Below are 19,247 nucleotides of genomic sequence, written 5' to 3'. Positions count from 1 at the left end.
TTTTTTTTTAAGAATCCTGTATTGAGAAAAGCTCCAAGGCCACATCTGTGTCCATCAGGAAGAAAGCTAAAATAATTTAATAATGTCTCCCATAACATAGGAGAAGAGATGGGACAATCTGTATACCATGGATTTGTTATCTACCATGAATTTGAGGATGGCAGGAAAAGGCTCTTCATTGCTCAGTAACAAGCTAGCAATAAATATATTGTTTTTTTGTTTGTTTTATTGTCTATGAGTAATCTATTTCAATTAAATTTAAGTAAATTAGGATCATTCTTCTGTAACCTGTAACTGTCTCTTGGATTAAAAGTAATGTCTTGTTTTAAAAGGAAACGGATAACAGTGAAGATGAGGACATTGTTGGACCAATGCCTGCAAAGGGACCTGTTAACTATAGTGTGACAACAGAGTTTGAAAAAAGGGCCCAGAGAATGAAAGACAGACTAACTAAAGGAGATGATGTAAGTTTTTTTTTTAAGACACTCTAAGAAATAAACTAAATTGACTGAAAAGATCTAAATGTTAGAAATAAACATCAAAATATATACATATGTATTTAATATATACATACATGTTAATGTTTATTTTTAAAATTTAGAGATATGTATACTTATTTTCAAGTTTTGCATATATATGTTCATTGTCTTTTGTTTTTGGAGACAGGGTCTCACTATGTAGTTCAGGCTGGCCCTGAACTCACTATGTAGCCCAGGCTGGCCTTGAACTTGTGACAATCCTCCTGCCTCAGCCTCCCAAGTGCTGGGATTACAGGCGGGCACCACCACACATGGTTTATATATGTACACATATACCATACATATTAATTTAGGAGCTATATAATCCAGAAACTGTAAAGGAAAAGATTGGCAGATTTGTCCATATTTTATAAAAATATTCTGTATGGCAAAACATAAAACAATTAACAAATTGGCTAAAAGTATATGGCAGCTATATACTACAGAAACATCAATCCTTTCTGTTAAAATTTATTAAGTAAATTTAAGACCTCAATTGAAAAATATAATTGTTTGTACAATATTTATTTATCTATTTATATATAGTATGTATATCTGTATATGTATTTTACATTTTTTATTTCTATTAAAGGATTCATCTAAACCAATTACAAGAGAATCATGGATGACTGAACTTCCTCCAGAAATGAAAGACTTTGGTCTTGGGCCAAGAACCTTTAAAAGAAGAGCTGATGATAAATCTGGAGATCGATCAGTCTGGACAGATACTCCAGCTGACCGGGAAAGGAAGGCTAAGGTGTTTTTTCATATGCTTTTGTCTGCATTGGCTCCATTTTGAAAAAATAGAGGGCAAAATTATTGGGGCCAGGGATTTAGCTCAGTAGCGCTGTGCCTGCCTTGCAAGTACAAGATCCTGAGTTCAATCCCCAGTAACCCCCCAAAAAAAGCAAAATTATTTAAAGATACTAATTTTTGAAATTATTTTTCCAAAGGAAAACTGCAGACCCCCCCCCAGCAGGAAAGTCACACTATTTGTCTACTATTTTCCCATAAATGACCTCATTTAAACCTCAAGGAAGCCCTAAGATTTAGGTTTACTGACCTCTTTTTATTTTTTGTTAGTACATGTTTGTAATGCATAGTGTTTACTTGTGTGGAGTTGGTACATTACACAGCACATCTTAATTCCTTTTTTATCCAGAAACTAATCACTATGAGATCAATTTTTTTTGCATCACAGAGCTAATAAATGATAGGCAAAATTCTGTTTTATTCTTTCTAACTCCACATTGCCTAGTCCTTATACAACATTATACTATTTACCCGAAAGTATACCTTTTAAAATATCTTGGAAAAAACATTTTGCAGATTTACCTAGCAAATTGAATAATACCTAAAGAATCTCTCAAAGTGAGTATCTTAGGTACACTAAATTTCATGATACTGTAAAGATAGACAAGAAGTACCTTCATTAATACATTAAATAAATTACCAAAAATAATTACAAAATGTCTATATGCATAAATTTTTTTATTTTTCTCCTCTTGAGTCTTTATTTTTAAATATTCTGGTGTATGTTAGGAATGGAACCAGTGTCCCCAGCACTACCTAAATTTGCTCCATTTAAAGCTTTTCATTCCTACAGGATGTCAATTTATGATTACAACTTCAATTCTGATCTAAACAGTTCCACGCTTAATTCTTCATGCTCACTCTATCTTGTTTGTCAGTTCCTAGAGTTCTCAGGGTTTTCATTTTTATTCCGTAACTATAAAATGAATTCTTTTTTTGTTTTGTTTTGTTTTTGGTACCAGGATCAAACCTGGGACCTTGTGCTTGCGAGGCAGGCAGTGGAAACACTCAGCTAAATCCCTGGCCCTCATAAAATGAATTATTGTTCTTCCAGTTATTATATTTGGTTATGGGTGAGGTGAAAGAGCTCTTTAAGGAGTTTTCATTTTGGTGGAGAGTTGAATGTGAGATAGTATCATTTTTAAAACATCGACAGTATAATGAAGTCTACATTTTAGCACCCTTCATGCATATTCAGCAAGATAATAAATTCTCTTTTACCCCAAAGATTAAAGGACATCTTCGAATTGTAGTTGAAAGTTGAGGTCAAGTAATACATGAAGGCAGAAGAAACAACGAAGGATATGGTATATACATAAGCCACAGACATTGAAGGCTAGTTTTAGTGTATCCTTTCTTTGCTTGATTTTTGTAATAATGATATATTCAGGGTATGTATTTTTATACTAATGATATGTCTCAGTCACTTTCTTTGTTACTGGGACTTAGTACCTGACACCAACAAATTAAATAAGGAGAGGTTTATTTTAACTCATGTTTAGAAGTTTCAGTCCTTGCATAATTGGCTGGCTCCAGGCAGAAGCAGCATGGTAGAAGTATCTGGAGAAGAAAAGCTGTTGCTAGCATGGCCCCAGAGAAGCAGAGAACAACTCAAGAAAAGAACTGGGAAGAGAGATATACCCCTACCAGTCTTGCACACACTGACCTTCCTCTTCTCCCCAGACCACATCTTCTAATAGCAAGTTAACTGTAAAGCCCGCTAATCTTAGGATTTTCTTTTTTTTTTTTTTTTTTTTTGGTACCAGGGATCAAGCTCAGGTCCTTTTGCTTGCGAGGTAGGCAGGGAATCACTGAACTAAATCCCCAGCCCATGTTATGCCCCATTAATCTAATCACCCTCCAAAAACACATGAGGCTTTACGGACCATTTTAGATCTAAACCATAACATATTACAGTTTTTGTAATTCAGTCTTTTAGGATTGTCTCCAAAAAGACAATTACCTTGCTTACATAGACTTTTAAATTTGAGTGTCTTGTAGTTGTTTTGCTTCTCACTATAGGTCAATATAGATGACTACCCTACAGCTATAATCAGGGAATCGACCTCAGAGGAAAATACAATTTTTAAAAGGCACAAATGAAAACCAGGAAATACAGTTTGAAGTTAAGTCATTTTAATCCCTGTGACTGAGATCTTTACAACTGGTTGTTCTTCTTAGTGCTGAAATTTTTTTGCTCTGTGCTAACAGTGGACTTATTAGGGGATATTAATACCTCTTAAGTTTTATGTAATTCTGTATTACAGTGTATAGTACCAACGAACATGTCAGAAATGATATAGCATCATAGAGCTATTCAATATCTGGTGTCTTTGCTCCTTTGTAAAGTTCGTATCTAATTTTCATAACATTTCTTAGCTGGATTTCCTTCTTAATATGTTTTTCCACTCTTATCTTTTTATATTTGATTTCCCAGCATAATTCTCATAGTCATACCTCTCTTATACCTCTCATATTCCCTTAGTCAATATGGCCTAAAAGAAATGATTGTTTAAAAAAAGAAAAAGAATTGATTGTTAGAAAGAAATGAAAAAGTTTTACATAAGTTAGTTGAATGAATTCTATGTGTCCTAACCTCTAAGTCTTGACAAGATCTAATAGTACATTATAAAAGGTCAGGTTTATATCTCCATTTTAACATAACATCATTTTTCTCTTAATATTTACAAGTAAAAACATTCTTTGAGAAAAATTATATGGAAAATTAAAAATGAACTACAATGATTTTAACATACTTTATTAAATACTAGTTTTAGTCCATATTAAGATAAAAATTATCATGAAGGCCTCCTTAGATTTCCTAATCAAGTAACAACATAAAAATATACCTTGAAAACAGTGGTTTTTCAGTCATTTTATGTGGAACTTTCTCATTTTATATTCTGTAAAATATCATTGTAACATTTTTTTCTGATTACAATTCATTGAAAGTTTTCCTATTTCATTTTTGTATGCATGCTATTATAAATGGAATCTTTGCTTTGCTTTGTTTCAAATTCCAGTTGTCTATTGCTGATATATTTTGTGTATTTATGTTGTATCATGCAGCTTTGCTGTACTTGCTTATAAGTTTCAAGATAGATTGGGGTTTTCTACATAAAACATCATATCATCTGTGAATAAAGACAGTTGGTTTTTTGTTTTTGTGTTTTCATGTGATGATTTAACTCAAGGCCTTCACACTATGCAACATCCCCAGCCCATGAAGCAGCAAGATCAAAAGTTTGAGCTTATCCTGGACAGTTGACTTAGTGAGACCCTGTCTCAAAATGGAAAAAAAAAAATTGAAGAGCTGAGGATATAGCTCTGAAAAGCCCTGGGTTCAATCCCCAGAACCATACACAGGAAACAAAAGGAAAAATTCTTTTTTAACAAATCTTTTATTTCTTTTTTCCTTTTCACTGTTTTTGAAAACAAATAAGGGTTTCTTATAAACTGCATTTTCCCTCCTATATTTCATCATTGTTAGTCAAAACTCAGATCCTAAGTTCAATAAATAGGTAAGTGCTTGCAGTTGATTGATTAGATAAAGTTTTTATTTTGATTTATTTTCAAGAAAATCATAGGCTAAAGCACTAACTGACTCCTTATTGAGAATGTAAATGTTCTGCCAGGGATTTAGCTTAGTGGTTCCTCCACCTGCCTCACAAGTGCAAGGTCCCAAGTTCAATCCCTGGTTCCAAAAAAATAAAAAATGAAAAATAAATGTTCTGACAGAAGGTATTTAATAAGCCTGATGTAGTTTGGTTTCTTGTTAAGTAATCTAAGTAAAAAATAATATTTCTTTTTATTTTATCATAATTGTATGCTTCAGTGATGTGTTATCTGTGTTCATTTCTCAGGAAACACAAGAAACAAAGAAGTTGTTCAATAAGGATGAGGAATATACATTTTCAGGAAGAGATAAGAGATTGGCTGAGCAGGTGTCCTTATACAATGTAAGAAAATAAAATATGTAATCTTTTTTTTTTTTTTTCACTTCTCATCTCCTTTTTTGTTTTCTTATTTTTCTTTTCTTTGACCACCTGTTTGCCTCAGATATTTTCTATACATAAGTCCTGAAATATGGATGACTCTGTTGTGTGTGTTTGTATATGTGTGCCTATATATTTATAATATTCTGTGCATGTGATATGTTTTCAGTTTGTTTTGCCTGTCATACATTAGAAATTCAGATATTAGAGATTAGTAGCACTTGATCAGAAAGCAAGCGCTCTTACACTTTTCTTTTTTTTTTCCTTGGTACTGAGGATTAAACTCGGGTCCTTGCACTTGCAAGGCAGGCGGTAGAACCACTGAGCTAAATCCCCAGCCAGAAAGCAAGAGCTCTGTTAACTCATTAATGTATGTCTTTCTGTATGAAATACGATGCTGCCCCTCCCCCTGCATTTCTTATTGTCTTGTTTGATGTTCACTGAGCTCTCTTTTTTCCTTTGTTCTCCAGTATATTCTTTGACATAGGCCGGGCTTTGAGGAGAAGTAGATGTTAAGGAAAAATTGTTCTTTCTTCCATTGCCACATACATCAATATATCTGATTTTAGAACATTCTAAAAGCTAAAATATTTATCTCTAAAGGACACTACACTCTTTTGAGAAATATGTTCAAGACATAGAATGATACAAAGCCCTTCTGGGTTTACTGTGAATTGATTAGAGGAAGTTTTGTTCATGCCAGCTTTTTACATTTTTCTTTTAGGTGCTCATGAGATTTTTGCCCTCCCAGACACTATTCTATAGTATCTACAACTGTAAAGAAAGACAAGGCACGTTTACAAGATGCTTTTCAGGAAAATCAGTTTTAAGAAAGATTACATGAAAATTTAAGAATCATAGATAGGTAAACCCTAAAATTACCCAAACCTTCGTACCCCATGGAAAGGCTGCTGGTCTGCACTACTACTCTATCCACCTCTGCTTCTTCAATCCCAGGCTCAGAAGTTTGTAATGAATCTTCAATTTATTTTTTTCAATAGGTTTTCCCTATCTAATTCAGGCTGGCCTTGAGCTCACTATGTAGCCAAGGCTGGCCTCAGATCCTTCTGCCTCAACCTCCCAATGCTGGGATTACAAGTGTATATCACCATGTCTGGCTGAATTTCCAATAAAACTGATTTCCTTTACTTAGACTTTGTCTTACTGGATCTATCTGAAAATGTAAATATCTACCCTAGCTAAAAACAAAGGAAAAATTAGAGGGGTAAGAGAAAAAAGAGAAAATTGAATGGACAAAAATTTCTCTTAGCTTAAGGAGCATGCCAACATCACCTGCACAGTCCCTGAGTTTTGCCACTCTATTCTTGTTCTCCTTTTTTTCGCTTTTGTTTTGGCTGCATCCTGTCAGTGCCTTCCCTTCAGTACATCATTTAAGCTTCAGGAACTAGTCCACCCATGAAGTGAGAGTATAATGACTCTTCTTTTTACACCCATGTGCTTGGTTTGTACTGTTTGTCTGTTTGTTTATTTGTTCATTGTTTGTTCATTTGTTAATTTGTTTTTGCAATGCATTGAATCCAGGGCCTTGAACATGCTGGGCAAGTGCTCTACCCTTGAGCCATATTCCCATCCCCTGGTTTGTAATTTTAATTGTTAGTGTTTGAGTAACTGGAATGATTTTCATTATGATTACCTGAATATTTATTTCTTCTTTAGTTTTTAATGTATGGCATGTGGTTCATAGATATCTTTATTTTGATTGAATTTGCCTCGATATATGTTCTTTTTATAGATGCTGTCTTGAATTTGGAAAAGCCTGTTGGGGTTTGTAAATAGCTCTCTTTACTGTTCATTGTTGTCTATTTTCTGCTTCATGATCATATTCTATCAATAATCTATACAAGTTAAGGTATTTGTTCCTGCTCTTCTTTTTTCCAGGAATCAAAAAGATCAGAATCTCTTATGGATATTCATCATAAAAAATTAAAGAGTAAGGCCACTGAAGATAAAAATAAGCCCCAAGAGAGAATACCATTTGACCGTGATAAGGATCTCAAGGTTAATCGATTTGATGATGCTCAGAAAAAAGCCCTAATAAAGAAATCTAGAGAACTGAACACCAGATTTTCACATGGCAAAGGCAATATGTTTTTATAAGTAAGTATATGTCAGTGAGGTATATTTTCATACTCATCCATTTGAGCCTTTCTGAATACACTATTGTCTATAATAATTATATACTAAAATATTTCCTTTTATAATAAAGTAAATTATGAGCCTGCATTTTTTTTTAAATAAGTGAACTGGGATTATTGAAAAGTCAGCTTTGTGCGATTTTAAAAAAATGTGGTTGACTAAAGAAATATCCTTGCCTTCATAATAATCTAAAAGGGCATTGCTATAAAAATTTTAAAATAAAAGTTTCATTTAAGAGAAATAGCAAAATGTGGTTTGAAGATTGAATATACATACTATATTAAAGAATGAAGGAAGGAGGTTTGCTAGTAGTTTGGGTTTTTTTGTTGTTTTTTTGTTTTTTTTTAACAATATCACAGTTATAATAATGTTCATTTCTTTGGAAAGACCTCTTAAGTTTTGTTTAAATCATTACACTTTTCAGCAATAGCCCAATCTGACAAGGGTTTGTATTAGTGATTAAGGAATTGTAGAAGAGCTTAGATTTCTTCTTAAAATATTTGTGATTTTTATTTGTATGAAACCTTCATCAGTCTTCAAATATGACTTTAAAAGAAAATATAGTCACAGTTAGAAATGTTTTCCAACTTACTGAATTCTCTTATTCTTACCTCAGGGGATTATCATATACAGTCAAGAAAAGTTAAAGAAAACTCTTTTATCTCTCTGTCTACCTTTCTATCTTTGTTCTGTACTTAATATTAGGAGATAATTTTTTTATTTTCATTACTACATGTTTGCAGTGCATAATAATTACATTTATAATGGGGAGTTGGTACATGTACATATCACATTTTTATATTCCCTTCCCCTCATCTCCCTCCATCTCTTGATCCTCTTTTCATTGCAAAAGATATATCTTCTCTGTTTCCTATTATCCATCTTTTATTTTCTTCTTTATATTATTTATACTTTGGGTTTCTCATATAAGGGAAACCTTGCAGTATTTAAGCTTGTGTGTCTAATTTATTTCACTTAACCTTACAGTCCCAAGATACATTCATTTTCCTACAGGCAACTCACATGTATCCTTCATTATGGCAGAGTAATACTCCATTGTGTATCTATTCATCTGTTGCTGGACATACAGCCTTGCTTTCAAGATTTAGCTATTCTGAGTTGTACACTTGGGCATGCATGTACACTGTAGTAGTTTAGTTCTTTGAGGAAGACACCTAGGAGAATAGCTGGGTCCAAAGGAATTTCTATTTTTAGTTTTTGAAAAATCTCCATACTGATTTCTATAGTGGTTGTTCTAGTTTATGCTCCCACCAACAATTTAGAAGAGTTTCTTTTTTCTCCACTGCATTGGCAGCATTTGTTGTTTGATTTCTTGGTGATGGCCATTCTTTCCAAAGTAAGGTAGAATCTGTGTTATTTTAATTTGCATTTCTCTAATGGCTAGAGATGAGCATTTTGTTATGTATTGGCCATTTATACTTCTGAGAAGTGTCTTTTCATTTCAGTTGCCTGTTTCTTGTTGGGTCATTTATTTTGTGAGGTCTAATATTTTTGTTTCTTTTCTCTTCTTTTCTTTTCTTTTTTTTTTTTTTTTTCTTGTACTGGAGATCGAACTCAGAACCTTGCGTTTGCCAGGCAGATGCTGTGCCGCTGAACTAAATCCCCAGCCCATTTTTGTTTCTTTATATAGTCTAGATATTAGTCTTTTGTATGAGGACTAGCTGGCAAAAAATTTGTCCTGCTCTGTTGGTTGTGTGTTACTTAATTTGACATGATACAATCTGTTGATACTGTTTGGGTTCTATTCAGAAAGTCTTTGCCAGCAGGGTGTGGTGGCACACACCTGTAATCCCAGCACTTGGGAGGCTGAGGCAGGAGGATCACTGTGAGTTCAAGACCAGCCTGGGCTACATAGTGAGTTCCAGGTGAGTTTCAACTGCATAGTGAGACCCTGTGTCAAAAAAAAAACCAGAAAAACAAACAAAGTCTTTGCCTGTGCCTTTGTTGACAAGAGTTTTACCTGTTATATCTCTGAGCAGATCGTTTCTGTTTTACTATATTTAGATCTTTGGTAATTTTTATTTTTATTACATGGTGAGAGATACGGGGTCTAAGATTCAATATTCTGCACATGTATAGCCAGTTTTCCCAGCACCATTTGATAAATAAGCTGTCTTTCCTTCACCATGTATTTGGCCCCTTTTACAAAGATCAGATGACTGAGTATCAGTTTTGGTAGTGTGGCTTTTTTTATAATATTGGTTCTGCATATCCAGCAACAGGAGCTGTCTTTCCACTTTCTGATATCCTCTTTATCTCTTTTTTCAGAGTACTATAGTTTTTATTATATAGGACTTTCACTTCCTTTGTTAATTCCTAAGTATTTGATTTTTCTTGAAACTTGTGATATTTTTCTGATTTCTTTCTCATTGGTATAAAGGAACACTGTTGATTTTTGTGTGATAATTTTGTATACTGCTACCTTGCTGAATCTGTATTAGTTCTAGCTGTCTTCTAGTGAAATTTTGTGGATCTATGTAAAACAGGATCATGTCATCTATGAAAAAAGATAGTTTGACTTCTCTCCATATAGATAGATAGATAGATAGATAGATAGATAGATAGATAGATAGATAAATAGATAGATAGATAGATCCCTTTTATTTCTGTCTCATTTGATTGCTCTGGCTAAAGTTCCAGGTATTCAACAAGAGTGGTAATAATGGACATACAGTTGTCTTGTTTCTGATTTTAAAGGAAAAGCTTTCAGTATTTCCCCATTTAATAAGTTGTTGGCATAAATGTTACTCATAGTTATCAGTTTGAGATTGGATGCTTCTATACCTATTTTCTTCAGAATTTTTATCATGAGCAGATGTTGGTTTTTGTCAAAGGCTTTTTCAGTGACTATGAGATGATAATAGGATTTTTGTTCTTGATTCTGTTTATGTGGTGTATTAACATTTGTTGATTTGCACATACTGAAGCATCCTTGCATCCCTGGAATGAAACCTACTTGTTCATAATTTATGACCTTTTTAATAATTTGTTGCATTGTTTGCCAGTTTCTTGTGGATAATCTTTGAATCTGTGTTCTTTAAAGGGATTGGTCTGTGGTTTTCTTTTTCAGTTGAATACTTTTCCAGCTTTGTAATCAAAGTAATGGTACCTTCTAGAAATGAGTTTTGCATTACTCCTTCCAATTTCATTGGAGAGAGAGCTTGAGAAGTATTGACATTAGATCTTCCCTGAAGTTCTTGTAGAATTCAGTGTTGAATCTATCAGTTCCTGGGCTTTTCCTAGTTAATAGGTTTTTTTTTTATTACTACCTCAATTTGAATGCCTCTTACTGGATTTTGCAGAGTTTCTATGTCTTCTTGGTTCAGTTTTAGTAATTCATATGTATCTAGGAACTTACTCATTTCTTCTGGATTCTCAGATTTCTTGGAGTATAGGTTTTTGAAGTAGTTACTATTAATCTGGGTATCAGTGATATCCACTGTGATTTTACCTTTTTCATTTCTAATTGTATTGCTGTGGGTCTTCTTTCTTTTTTTGGTAAGATTGGCTAAGGGTTTATCTATTTTGTTTATTCTTTTGAAGAACCACCTCTTGATTCATTGATTCTTTATATTCTCTGATCTCAATTTCATTCATTTCTGCTTTGATTCTTATAATTTCCTTGTATTAACTTTAGGTTTGGGTTATTCTTGTTTTTCTAGAACCTTGCAGTGGACAATTGGGTTATTTATTTGACCTTGCTGTATTTTTATGATATCAGCATTCACAGCTACAAATTTCTCCTTTAGGACTGCTTAAATTGTGTCCATAGGTTCTTGTACGTTACTGTGGTATTATCATTTGATTCTAGAAACTGTCTCATTTCTTCCTTTATTTCTTCTGTGATCCATTGATTATTAAAGAAGGTAGTGTTTAATCTTCCTGTGTTTGCATAACTTCTGTTTCTTTTGCCTTTGGTTTCTAGTTGCACTACCATCTGATACTATGCATGGTGTAATTTCAATTATGTTGCATTTATTTAAGCATGCTTTATGGGCTGTGTGATCTATTTTGGGAAAAGTTCCATGGGCTGCTAAGAAGAATGTGTACCCTTTTGTATTGGGTAAAATACTCTGTAGATATCTATTAAATCATTTGTTTAAGGTATGGCGCAACTCTGCTATTTCTTCATTGATTTTTTTTCCTCTGGTTGATCTATTTGTGGTAGTGGGATATTAGGGTCTCCTACTATAATTGTATTGTTGTATATCTGATCATTTATGTCCAGTGGTGTTTATCAAGTAGGGTGCACTAGTGCTCAGTGCATATATATTTATACTTGTCATCACTTCCTGTTGAATTGTTCCCTTAACCAATAGGTAGTGACCATTTCTGCTTCTCAGTTTTGGCTTGAAGTCCAGTTTGTCTGAAAATAGGATAATTACTTCTGCTTGATTTTAGGCTCCCATTTCATGGGCTATATTTTCTATCCTTTGATTTTTAGTCTATGAATTTTTTTCAGACTAAATGTGTTTCGTGTATATAGCATAACATTGGATTTTGTTTCTTTATTGAATCTACCAATCTATGTCCTTTAATTGGGGAGTTGGGACCCTTTACCTTGAGTGTTATTACTGAAAGGTATTGATTTATTCCTGTCAGTACATCATTTTCTTGCTGATTTCTTCCCAACCCTCACCCCACCCTTCTCCTTAACTGCCCGCCCTACCTAGTTTATTCATTTCACTAGATGTTTTGGGATTGTTAGCTTCATTTTCTCTTTCTAGAATGCCTTTGAGAATTTTCTGTAGTACTGGCATGGTGGTCTTGAATTTCTTAAGGGTTCTTTGTCTTGGTAAGTACTTGCTTCTCCATCAGTTTTGAAAGATAGTTTTACAGGATATATTAGTCTGGGTTGGAAGTTGTTTTCTTTTTTCTTTTTATTTATTTTTTGTTTGTTTTGGTTTGGTTTGGTTTTGGTTTTATTTTTTGGTAGTTTTGAGGCAGGGTCTCACTGTGTAGTTCAGGCTGGCCTTGAACTCACTATGTAGCCCAGGCTGGCCTTACTCTCACAGTGATCTTCCTTCCTCAATTTGCACTCACAGTGATGCTCCTGCCTCAACCTCCATAGTACTGGGATTATAGGTGTGTGCCATCAAGAAGTTGTTTCCTTTTAGGATTTGAAACACCACTCCAAGCTCTCCTGGCCTTTGAGGCTAATTTTGCAAAGTCTTCTGTAATTCTAATGGCTTTACCTTTATAAGTGCTTTGTTGCTTTTCTCTCACAGCCTTTATGGTTCTATCCTTGTGTTAGACAACTACGATTTTGGCTATGATGTGTTGTGAAAAATTCCTTTTCTAGATGTGACTATTTGGGGTTCTATACACCTTGCTTATCTGTGTGTTAAATTTTTTCCCCAGACATGGAAAGTTTTCTACAATTATTTTTGGAAAAAAGTTTTTTACACCATTTGAGCTATCTTCTGGTTTTTCACTGATTACAGTTAACTTAGATAAGTCTTCTTTGCATCATCGAGCAGCTGTTGGATACATTTTCCATGTTCTCTTGTTGTTTTCATGGAATCTTTTAGTATGTGATCATCTACATCAGCCTTGTCTTCTAGTTCTGCCTCTGTCCTGTCATTGGTCACTTTTGCTGCCCATACCATCCATATAGTTTTTTCTCTCCTGGATTTCTGTTTGGGACCTTTTCATAGACTCTAACTCTTGGCTAGATTGGTCATCCATGTTTTGTATCTTTTTTTTTTTTTTTTAAGCTAAACTAGCGTTTTATTAGTGTCTTCTGTATACTCACTGATCATTGTTTTTTAAGGTCATTATCTGCTTATTTATGTCATCTTTGAGCTCACCTAGCACCTTATTGATCTGTTTTTGTTCTCTTTTATCATTTTATATAATTCATATGTTTGATTTCTTTTCCATCAGTACCCCATGGATAAGCTTTAGGGAGGTTGGGAGTTTGGGGAGGCATTTTGTTGCCTCGTTTGCTCATGTTTCTCAGATACGTATGTGTTTGTGTGTGTGCTCTGAGGGTTGCTTATCCATTATTGTGAAAAGACTTTGTTGCTAGTATGAAGATATATCAGAGGTCAATCAGTCCTGCCTAGAAAGAGGGAAAGCAAGGGCTAAAGAAAAAAAGACAATAGAAACTTGTGTAGTTTTAAAGTATATTGGGGGCTGGGAGGTCAGTGTCTCAGTGGGCAAAGACACTCCAAGCTTGCCACTATTTATTGGGTTCATAGGGAGTATCAGGAGACTCAGAGGGTGGCAATATTCTAAACTGATGAGGATCTTATAATCAGAAGGAGTATCAGATGTCTCAGGTTGGTGGTAATCCTATGAAGATAAGGATCTTATGCTGATGAAGATCTTAGGTCAATGAGGACCTTAAATTGATTAGGACAGTGAGATGAGCAAAGTGTTCTTACAGATGTAGATGGGATGAGTTAAGCTGGTAAGGAATTTGTCACTTCCCAAGTGAAATCTTTCTCTGTTTGTATTACTACTCAATTCTTAAAGAACCAGGATGTCGCTGGGGATTTAGCTCATTGGTTCTGGCCACTGCTTAGCAAGCACAAGGACCTGAGTTCAATCCCTGGTACTAAAAAAAAAAAAAAAAAAAAGAACCAGGATGTCTTCAGTTGATATAGTCTTGCCCTTGAGTGTCAGAGCATAGAGGAACCACTAAGGGCTCAGACAGCCCCAATCATAATTGAATTGTAAAATGTTCTTTTCCCCAAAACTGTGTAGAGTGGCTCCCAACAGAGATATCTTTAATTAATGTCCTTTTTCCAATGATGCACTCTGGGTATAGCTAACTGTAGACATTTGCCTCTGTCCCAAGACCAAACCTCTCTGTTAATTTGGGGAGAAAAGATGCAGTATAATTGGTCCACCACCTAGTTCTCTGGAAATGAACTGCAGTATTGTTGATGACACAGACAAACCATATATTGACATACAGTAAAAGCTAATCATTAGCAACAAATATGCGACCTTTGCAATAACAGTGAAATCAGCAACAATAATACAATCAAAGTCAAATGACACTGACATATCTTCTGACCAATAAAAGTTACCATTGTACCACCCTTAATATAAAAGACCTGAAATTATAATACAGACATAAAGACAAACCATATACAATGAATATTTACTAAATCCAAATCTATGTCACTATTGACGATAGAGAAAAATGAAATAATTACATAGTCAACTAATTATCTAAAGATTAATAAATCTTAATAGTAATACTAGTAAAGATGAAGAAAGTATAAAAGGGGAAAGTGGAAGAAATAGTTTGAAGTATAAACAAAATAAGATGAGAAGGATTACAGAAAAGTTAAAGAATTCTATTAAAGGGGTAAAAGAAAATTAATAGAATTAGATAAAAGTAATGGAAATAGGGGCCAGGGATTTAGCTCAGCGGTTCAGTGGCCTGCCTTGCAAGTGCAAGGACCTGAGTTCAATCCCCGGTACCAAAAGAAAAAAAAAGTAATGGAAATGAACCAACAAAAGGAAAAAAAAGAAAACAAGCACTAAGAGAAAAAAGAATAGACCCCCCCCAACCTCCCCCCAAACGTGTCAGTGAAGAAAGAGAAATGAGTCCAAAAATTTTCCATTATTTTGAATGAGTGATTTCTTTTCAGGGTCTACAGTTTTGGAATCTACCTGATACTCAGGGGAGGGATAATGAGTCACTACTAACACCTGTTTTGTTTCCACACTCACGTTTTGGTACATGAATACTGAATCATGTTTCTCCTTTCCTACTGAACATGGCTGGTCCGTGATATCTACCCTAAGGCTGTAGTCACTCCAGCTGCTGCCATTTTCCAGGGTCCTCTCTGCGTCCAAGCCGTGGCTTTCTCCACCTAGTTTAATACCCTATGGGTCTGTGAGGTTACCTGTACCCTACTCCAGGGGTCGTATCCATCCATACAGTCCAGGCTGTGGCATCCACCCAAGCCAAGGCATATATACCTCATCATGTTGGCAGATGTGGAAAGCTAACACACCACTGGGTTGTGTGTTGGGTGTAGGCAGTGGGGCAGGGGGAGGGGGTAAAGGAGTCCTCTGGATTTAATGGCAGCACTTTCAGACCCAGACCCAGACCACACATGACAACCCTGGCTTCTGAACTTGAAAGTGGGAACCCTGTGTCCTTTCCCAGCCTGAGTTTAAACTTCTCAGGGAGTGTAACCCTACCTTGTACCTTCTTCACTACTTTCTCTTATGGCCCCCTCCTACCCATTTGCTGTGATAGAGTGACCCCAGAAACCCTGAAATATAGTTGTTCTGTAGCTCTGTCTTAACCCCTTAACAAAATGGCTCCTGATTATAAAGTCTCCAATGTGGGCACTGCATTGGATTTCTTCTCCAACTCTAACCTGCCATACAGAAGAGTTCTTTTCAGAGTAAAACCCCTCTCTGTTTTTTTAGTTTACTATAACTTTTCTTTTGTAGTTTACTGTAACTTTTCTTAGGGTTAGAGCTGCCAGTCCAGTTGATGGTTTGTCCCCAGAACTGCCAGCCCTCTCTGAGTGTACCTTATATTAATGGAGACAGGCCTGCCTTCCTGGTAGCCAGGGTTACTGTTCAAGATGCTTTGTTCCTTTTTCTACATTGTGTTCAGTTTCTCTGTAGTTTCTAGTTTTCCTGTTGACTCTTTGTTGATTCCCGGAAATCCACTTCTTTTTTTCTTTGCTAAGTAGTTATTTTCTAGCTGTCATGATTTCAGGGCCAGGAGAAGCTGTATTTTGCTGCCAGTGTTTTTCACCAGATCAGAGGTGTGTGTATGGCCACCTGCATGGCCAGTGTAGGGCCTCATTTGTGGGCTGGTGGGGGAGGGGCTCGAAGAATAATTTTTTAAAACATACAAATTTACCTTGTTCTGTATGTCCTCCAAAGTCATGTAGAAAGATAAAATCAGCATTTCTTGTGTAGAATAGAATATGTGGCTTGCCTTCAGCTTCTAAGAAAGCATGGGCTTTTCTTTATATCATTATTTTAAGAGTCTACCTCTTCCTACTCCAGTTTCACAATGTTTGTGGTATTTCAAAGGTTCCCTGTAAGATCTGATCATGACTGTCCACTGAATCTCTGTCAGACTGGTCCTTTTTTGTGTTTCAGTCAGAAAGAAGGCTTTCTGGGTTATCTCATATAATAAGGAAAACCTATTTTGATTTTTCCAGCTTTAATCATTTCTAAAAGAGACAGTTTGAGTCAAGATACACCATTCATTATTAATCTGACATTTGTTAATTATTTAACAGATGTCATGACCTACCCAAAGCTTTCTGAGTTTTAAAACTTTGTTTTGAGATGATGCTATCTTACACATTTATATATTTGACGGTTTGTGGGTAATTTATTGGAATTGGAGATTTTACGTCAATCACGGATGGCCTTTCTTTAAAAAAAAATCAAACTAATAACCACTGAATACAATAATGGAAATGGAAAATCTGTCAGCATAGCTACTCTGAAAGGAGTATTTTGTTTGTAATACTTTAAGCATTACCTACCCCTTAAGATGTTAAGAGATGGGCAAGGTGAGACACACTTGTAATCGTAGCACTCAGGAGGCTTGGACAGGATTGCCACCAGTTCAAAGCCAGCTTGGGCTACATAAAGAGGTCAGTGCCAGCCTGAATGGCTGAACTACATAGGGAGACCCTGCCTCCAAAAAAAAAAAGGAAAAATTAAACAGAAACTTCTAAAACTTAAAGCTTAAATGAAAATTCTGTAAATTATATTTTCTTGTAGATTAATTGTTAATTGTTTTGCTACTTGTATTCTAGTTTTGATGAAGCACAAGGTTTCAAAGGAAAAGTATTGTTTCCTAGCCCATATAAGCTTTAAGAAAATTCAAATTATGGTATAAATTATTCTTTTAATAATAGCAATACAATTATTTTTATAGCATAAGTTTAACAGTAGCCTACTAAAGGGGTGTTGCTATTAAAATGATAAATTATCCTTCTGCTATTAAAATGATAAATTATCCTTATGGACAAGCGACTTAGAACAATGGAGATGCGCTATACTCTGTGCCAAATTTGAGTTTATTAAAGCCAGCAGCCAAGGGGGGAAAGTTCTCTCGGCACTGGGAACTGGTTTGACGTTTTGGTATTGGGGATCGAACTCGGGTCCTTGCGCTTGCAAGGCAGGTGGTGGAACCACTGAGCTAAATCCCCAGCCCACTGATTGCTCCTTTTAAATCATGCTTTCAGTTGGGGAAGGCTCAGGGGAGAGCAAGCAGAATTACAGAAGCAGAACCATGCCAGGTTAGTGAGGGGCACAAGGATGATTCACATACTGGGTGAGCTACAAAACATCCCGCAACTGCAGCAAGTTTACTGCCAACCAGGATGTGGGGGTTTTGGGTGCTTTGTTCAAGCATAAGCACTTTGTCCAAGCACAGGTACAAACTGGTGTTGAGACACAAGATTGAGTCAGGTTGGCTATCACATGAGCAATTGAAAAGGTTTCTTTTTCAAGCAAATTGTACAGAGCTACCTTTTGACTAAAGATGTCATTTGTAGCCGGGCGTAGTGGTGCATGCCTGTAATCCCAACACTCGGGAGGCTGAGGCAGGAGGATCACTGTGAGTTCGAGACCAGCCTGGGCTACATAGTGAGTTCCAGTTCAGTCTCAACTACATAGTGAGACCCTGTCTCAAAAAACAAAACAAAACAAAAAAAAGTCATTTGTAGTTGTTAGATTTCCCTCACCTTAAGATGGCCATAACTAGTGATGACACAAGCTCCTCCTAGAGATGTCACAAACTCCCCTAATCCCTAGCCACTACATCACTCAATCCCACCCCAGCTCCTATTAAGCTCCACCCCAGTCCTATAAAAGAAGCTTTGTTCTACCATGTTGCTTTCTCTCCTTCGTTCGGAGACAGCCTGGCAGGTCCTCCCCATAATAAAGGCTTGGGGCCCGGGATTTAGCTCTGCAGTTCGGTGGCCTGCCTTGCAAGCGCAAGGATACAAGTTCAATCCCCAGTACCAAAAACAAAACAAAACAAAACAAAAACATAATAAAGGCTTGTTGTGGTTCTGGTCTGGTCCTGGTCTTCAGGTCTCGTCCTGGTCTTCAGCTCTTTTTTACCTGACAGTAGTGAGTAATACTTTTTTTAAATTTTTTATTTTTTTGGCACTGGGGATCAAACTCGGGCCCTTGAGCTTACAAGGCAGGCGGCAAAACCACTGAGCTAAATCCCAGGCAGAGTGATACTTTTTGACCAAAAATCTTAGTGCAAGAGTATTTATTCTGTTCATTTAATTTTGTGATTTAAAAAAATTCCCAACAATGGAAAAAATATTTTCTAGTTCCTTATCATTATGTAATCCCTAACTTATACTTTTATGAAATTTAGTATTTTATTATGCATTTACTACTGTTTCATCCCTTATCTTTAGTGCATTTATGACCTTGATAAAAGAAATAGAAACCTCTTTTTTTCTGCCTAATACTTCCAGGAGTTACTGCCTCACTGGCATCCTGGAGCTATTGATTTTTCTTGCCATCCTGAGATTACTTTTAACAATATAAGTCCACTTAACGATGTTTTTGGGCACATAGAAAGTAACCTCAAAACAACAGCCTTGTCCATAAAAGAACAGATTGCCTCTGCACAGAATGAGAAGATGTTCTTTAATTCTTCCCTCTTCCAAAGCTGCAAAAAACCTACTTGAATCAAGTCTCTTGTCTGTTGACTTCTTTTTTTTTTTTTTTTTTTACAAGGGATCAAACTCGGGGCCTTCAAGGCGGG

General features: G+C 35.6%; 1 protein-coding gene across 3 annotated transcripts in view; it reads left to right on the top strand.

Annotated features, from left to right (window-relative positions):
• Positions 1-19,247, top strand: part of Gpalpp1 (GPALPP motifs containing 1) — a 54,153-nt gene that overhangs the window by 17,712 nt on the left and 17,194 nt on the right. For 2 of the 3 annotated variants that reach the window (XR_004515678.1, XR_004515679.1), the window contains exons 5-8: positions 333-464; positions 1,111-1,275; positions 5,195-5,290; positions 7,226-7,444. Coding sequence is in view for 1 of the 3 variants with exons in the window: in XM_010637052.2 (XP_010635354.1) it covers positions 333-464; positions 1,111-1,275; positions 5,195-5,290; positions 7,226-7,444 (612 nt within the window). In the remaining 2 variants the exon portion in view is untranslated. Of the gene's footprint in view, positions 1-332; positions 465-1,110; positions 1,276-5,194; positions 5,291-7,225; positions 7,580-19,247 lie in introns of those variants that run through there. The other variant, XM_010637052.2, reaches the window with a different exon arrangement.

The sequence above is a fragment of the Fukomys damarensis genome, unplaced genomic scaffold (assembly GCF_012274545.1).
Source record: "Fukomys damarensis isolate Sample0158 unplaced genomic scaffold, DMR_v1.0_HiC HiC_scaffold_38, whole genome shotgun sequence".
Classification (NCBI taxonomy): domain Eukaryota; kingdom Metazoa; phylum Chordata; class Mammalia; order Rodentia; family Bathyergidae; genus Fukomys; species Fukomys damarensis.
This window is presented reverse-complemented; position numbering and strand designations above follow the sequence as displayed.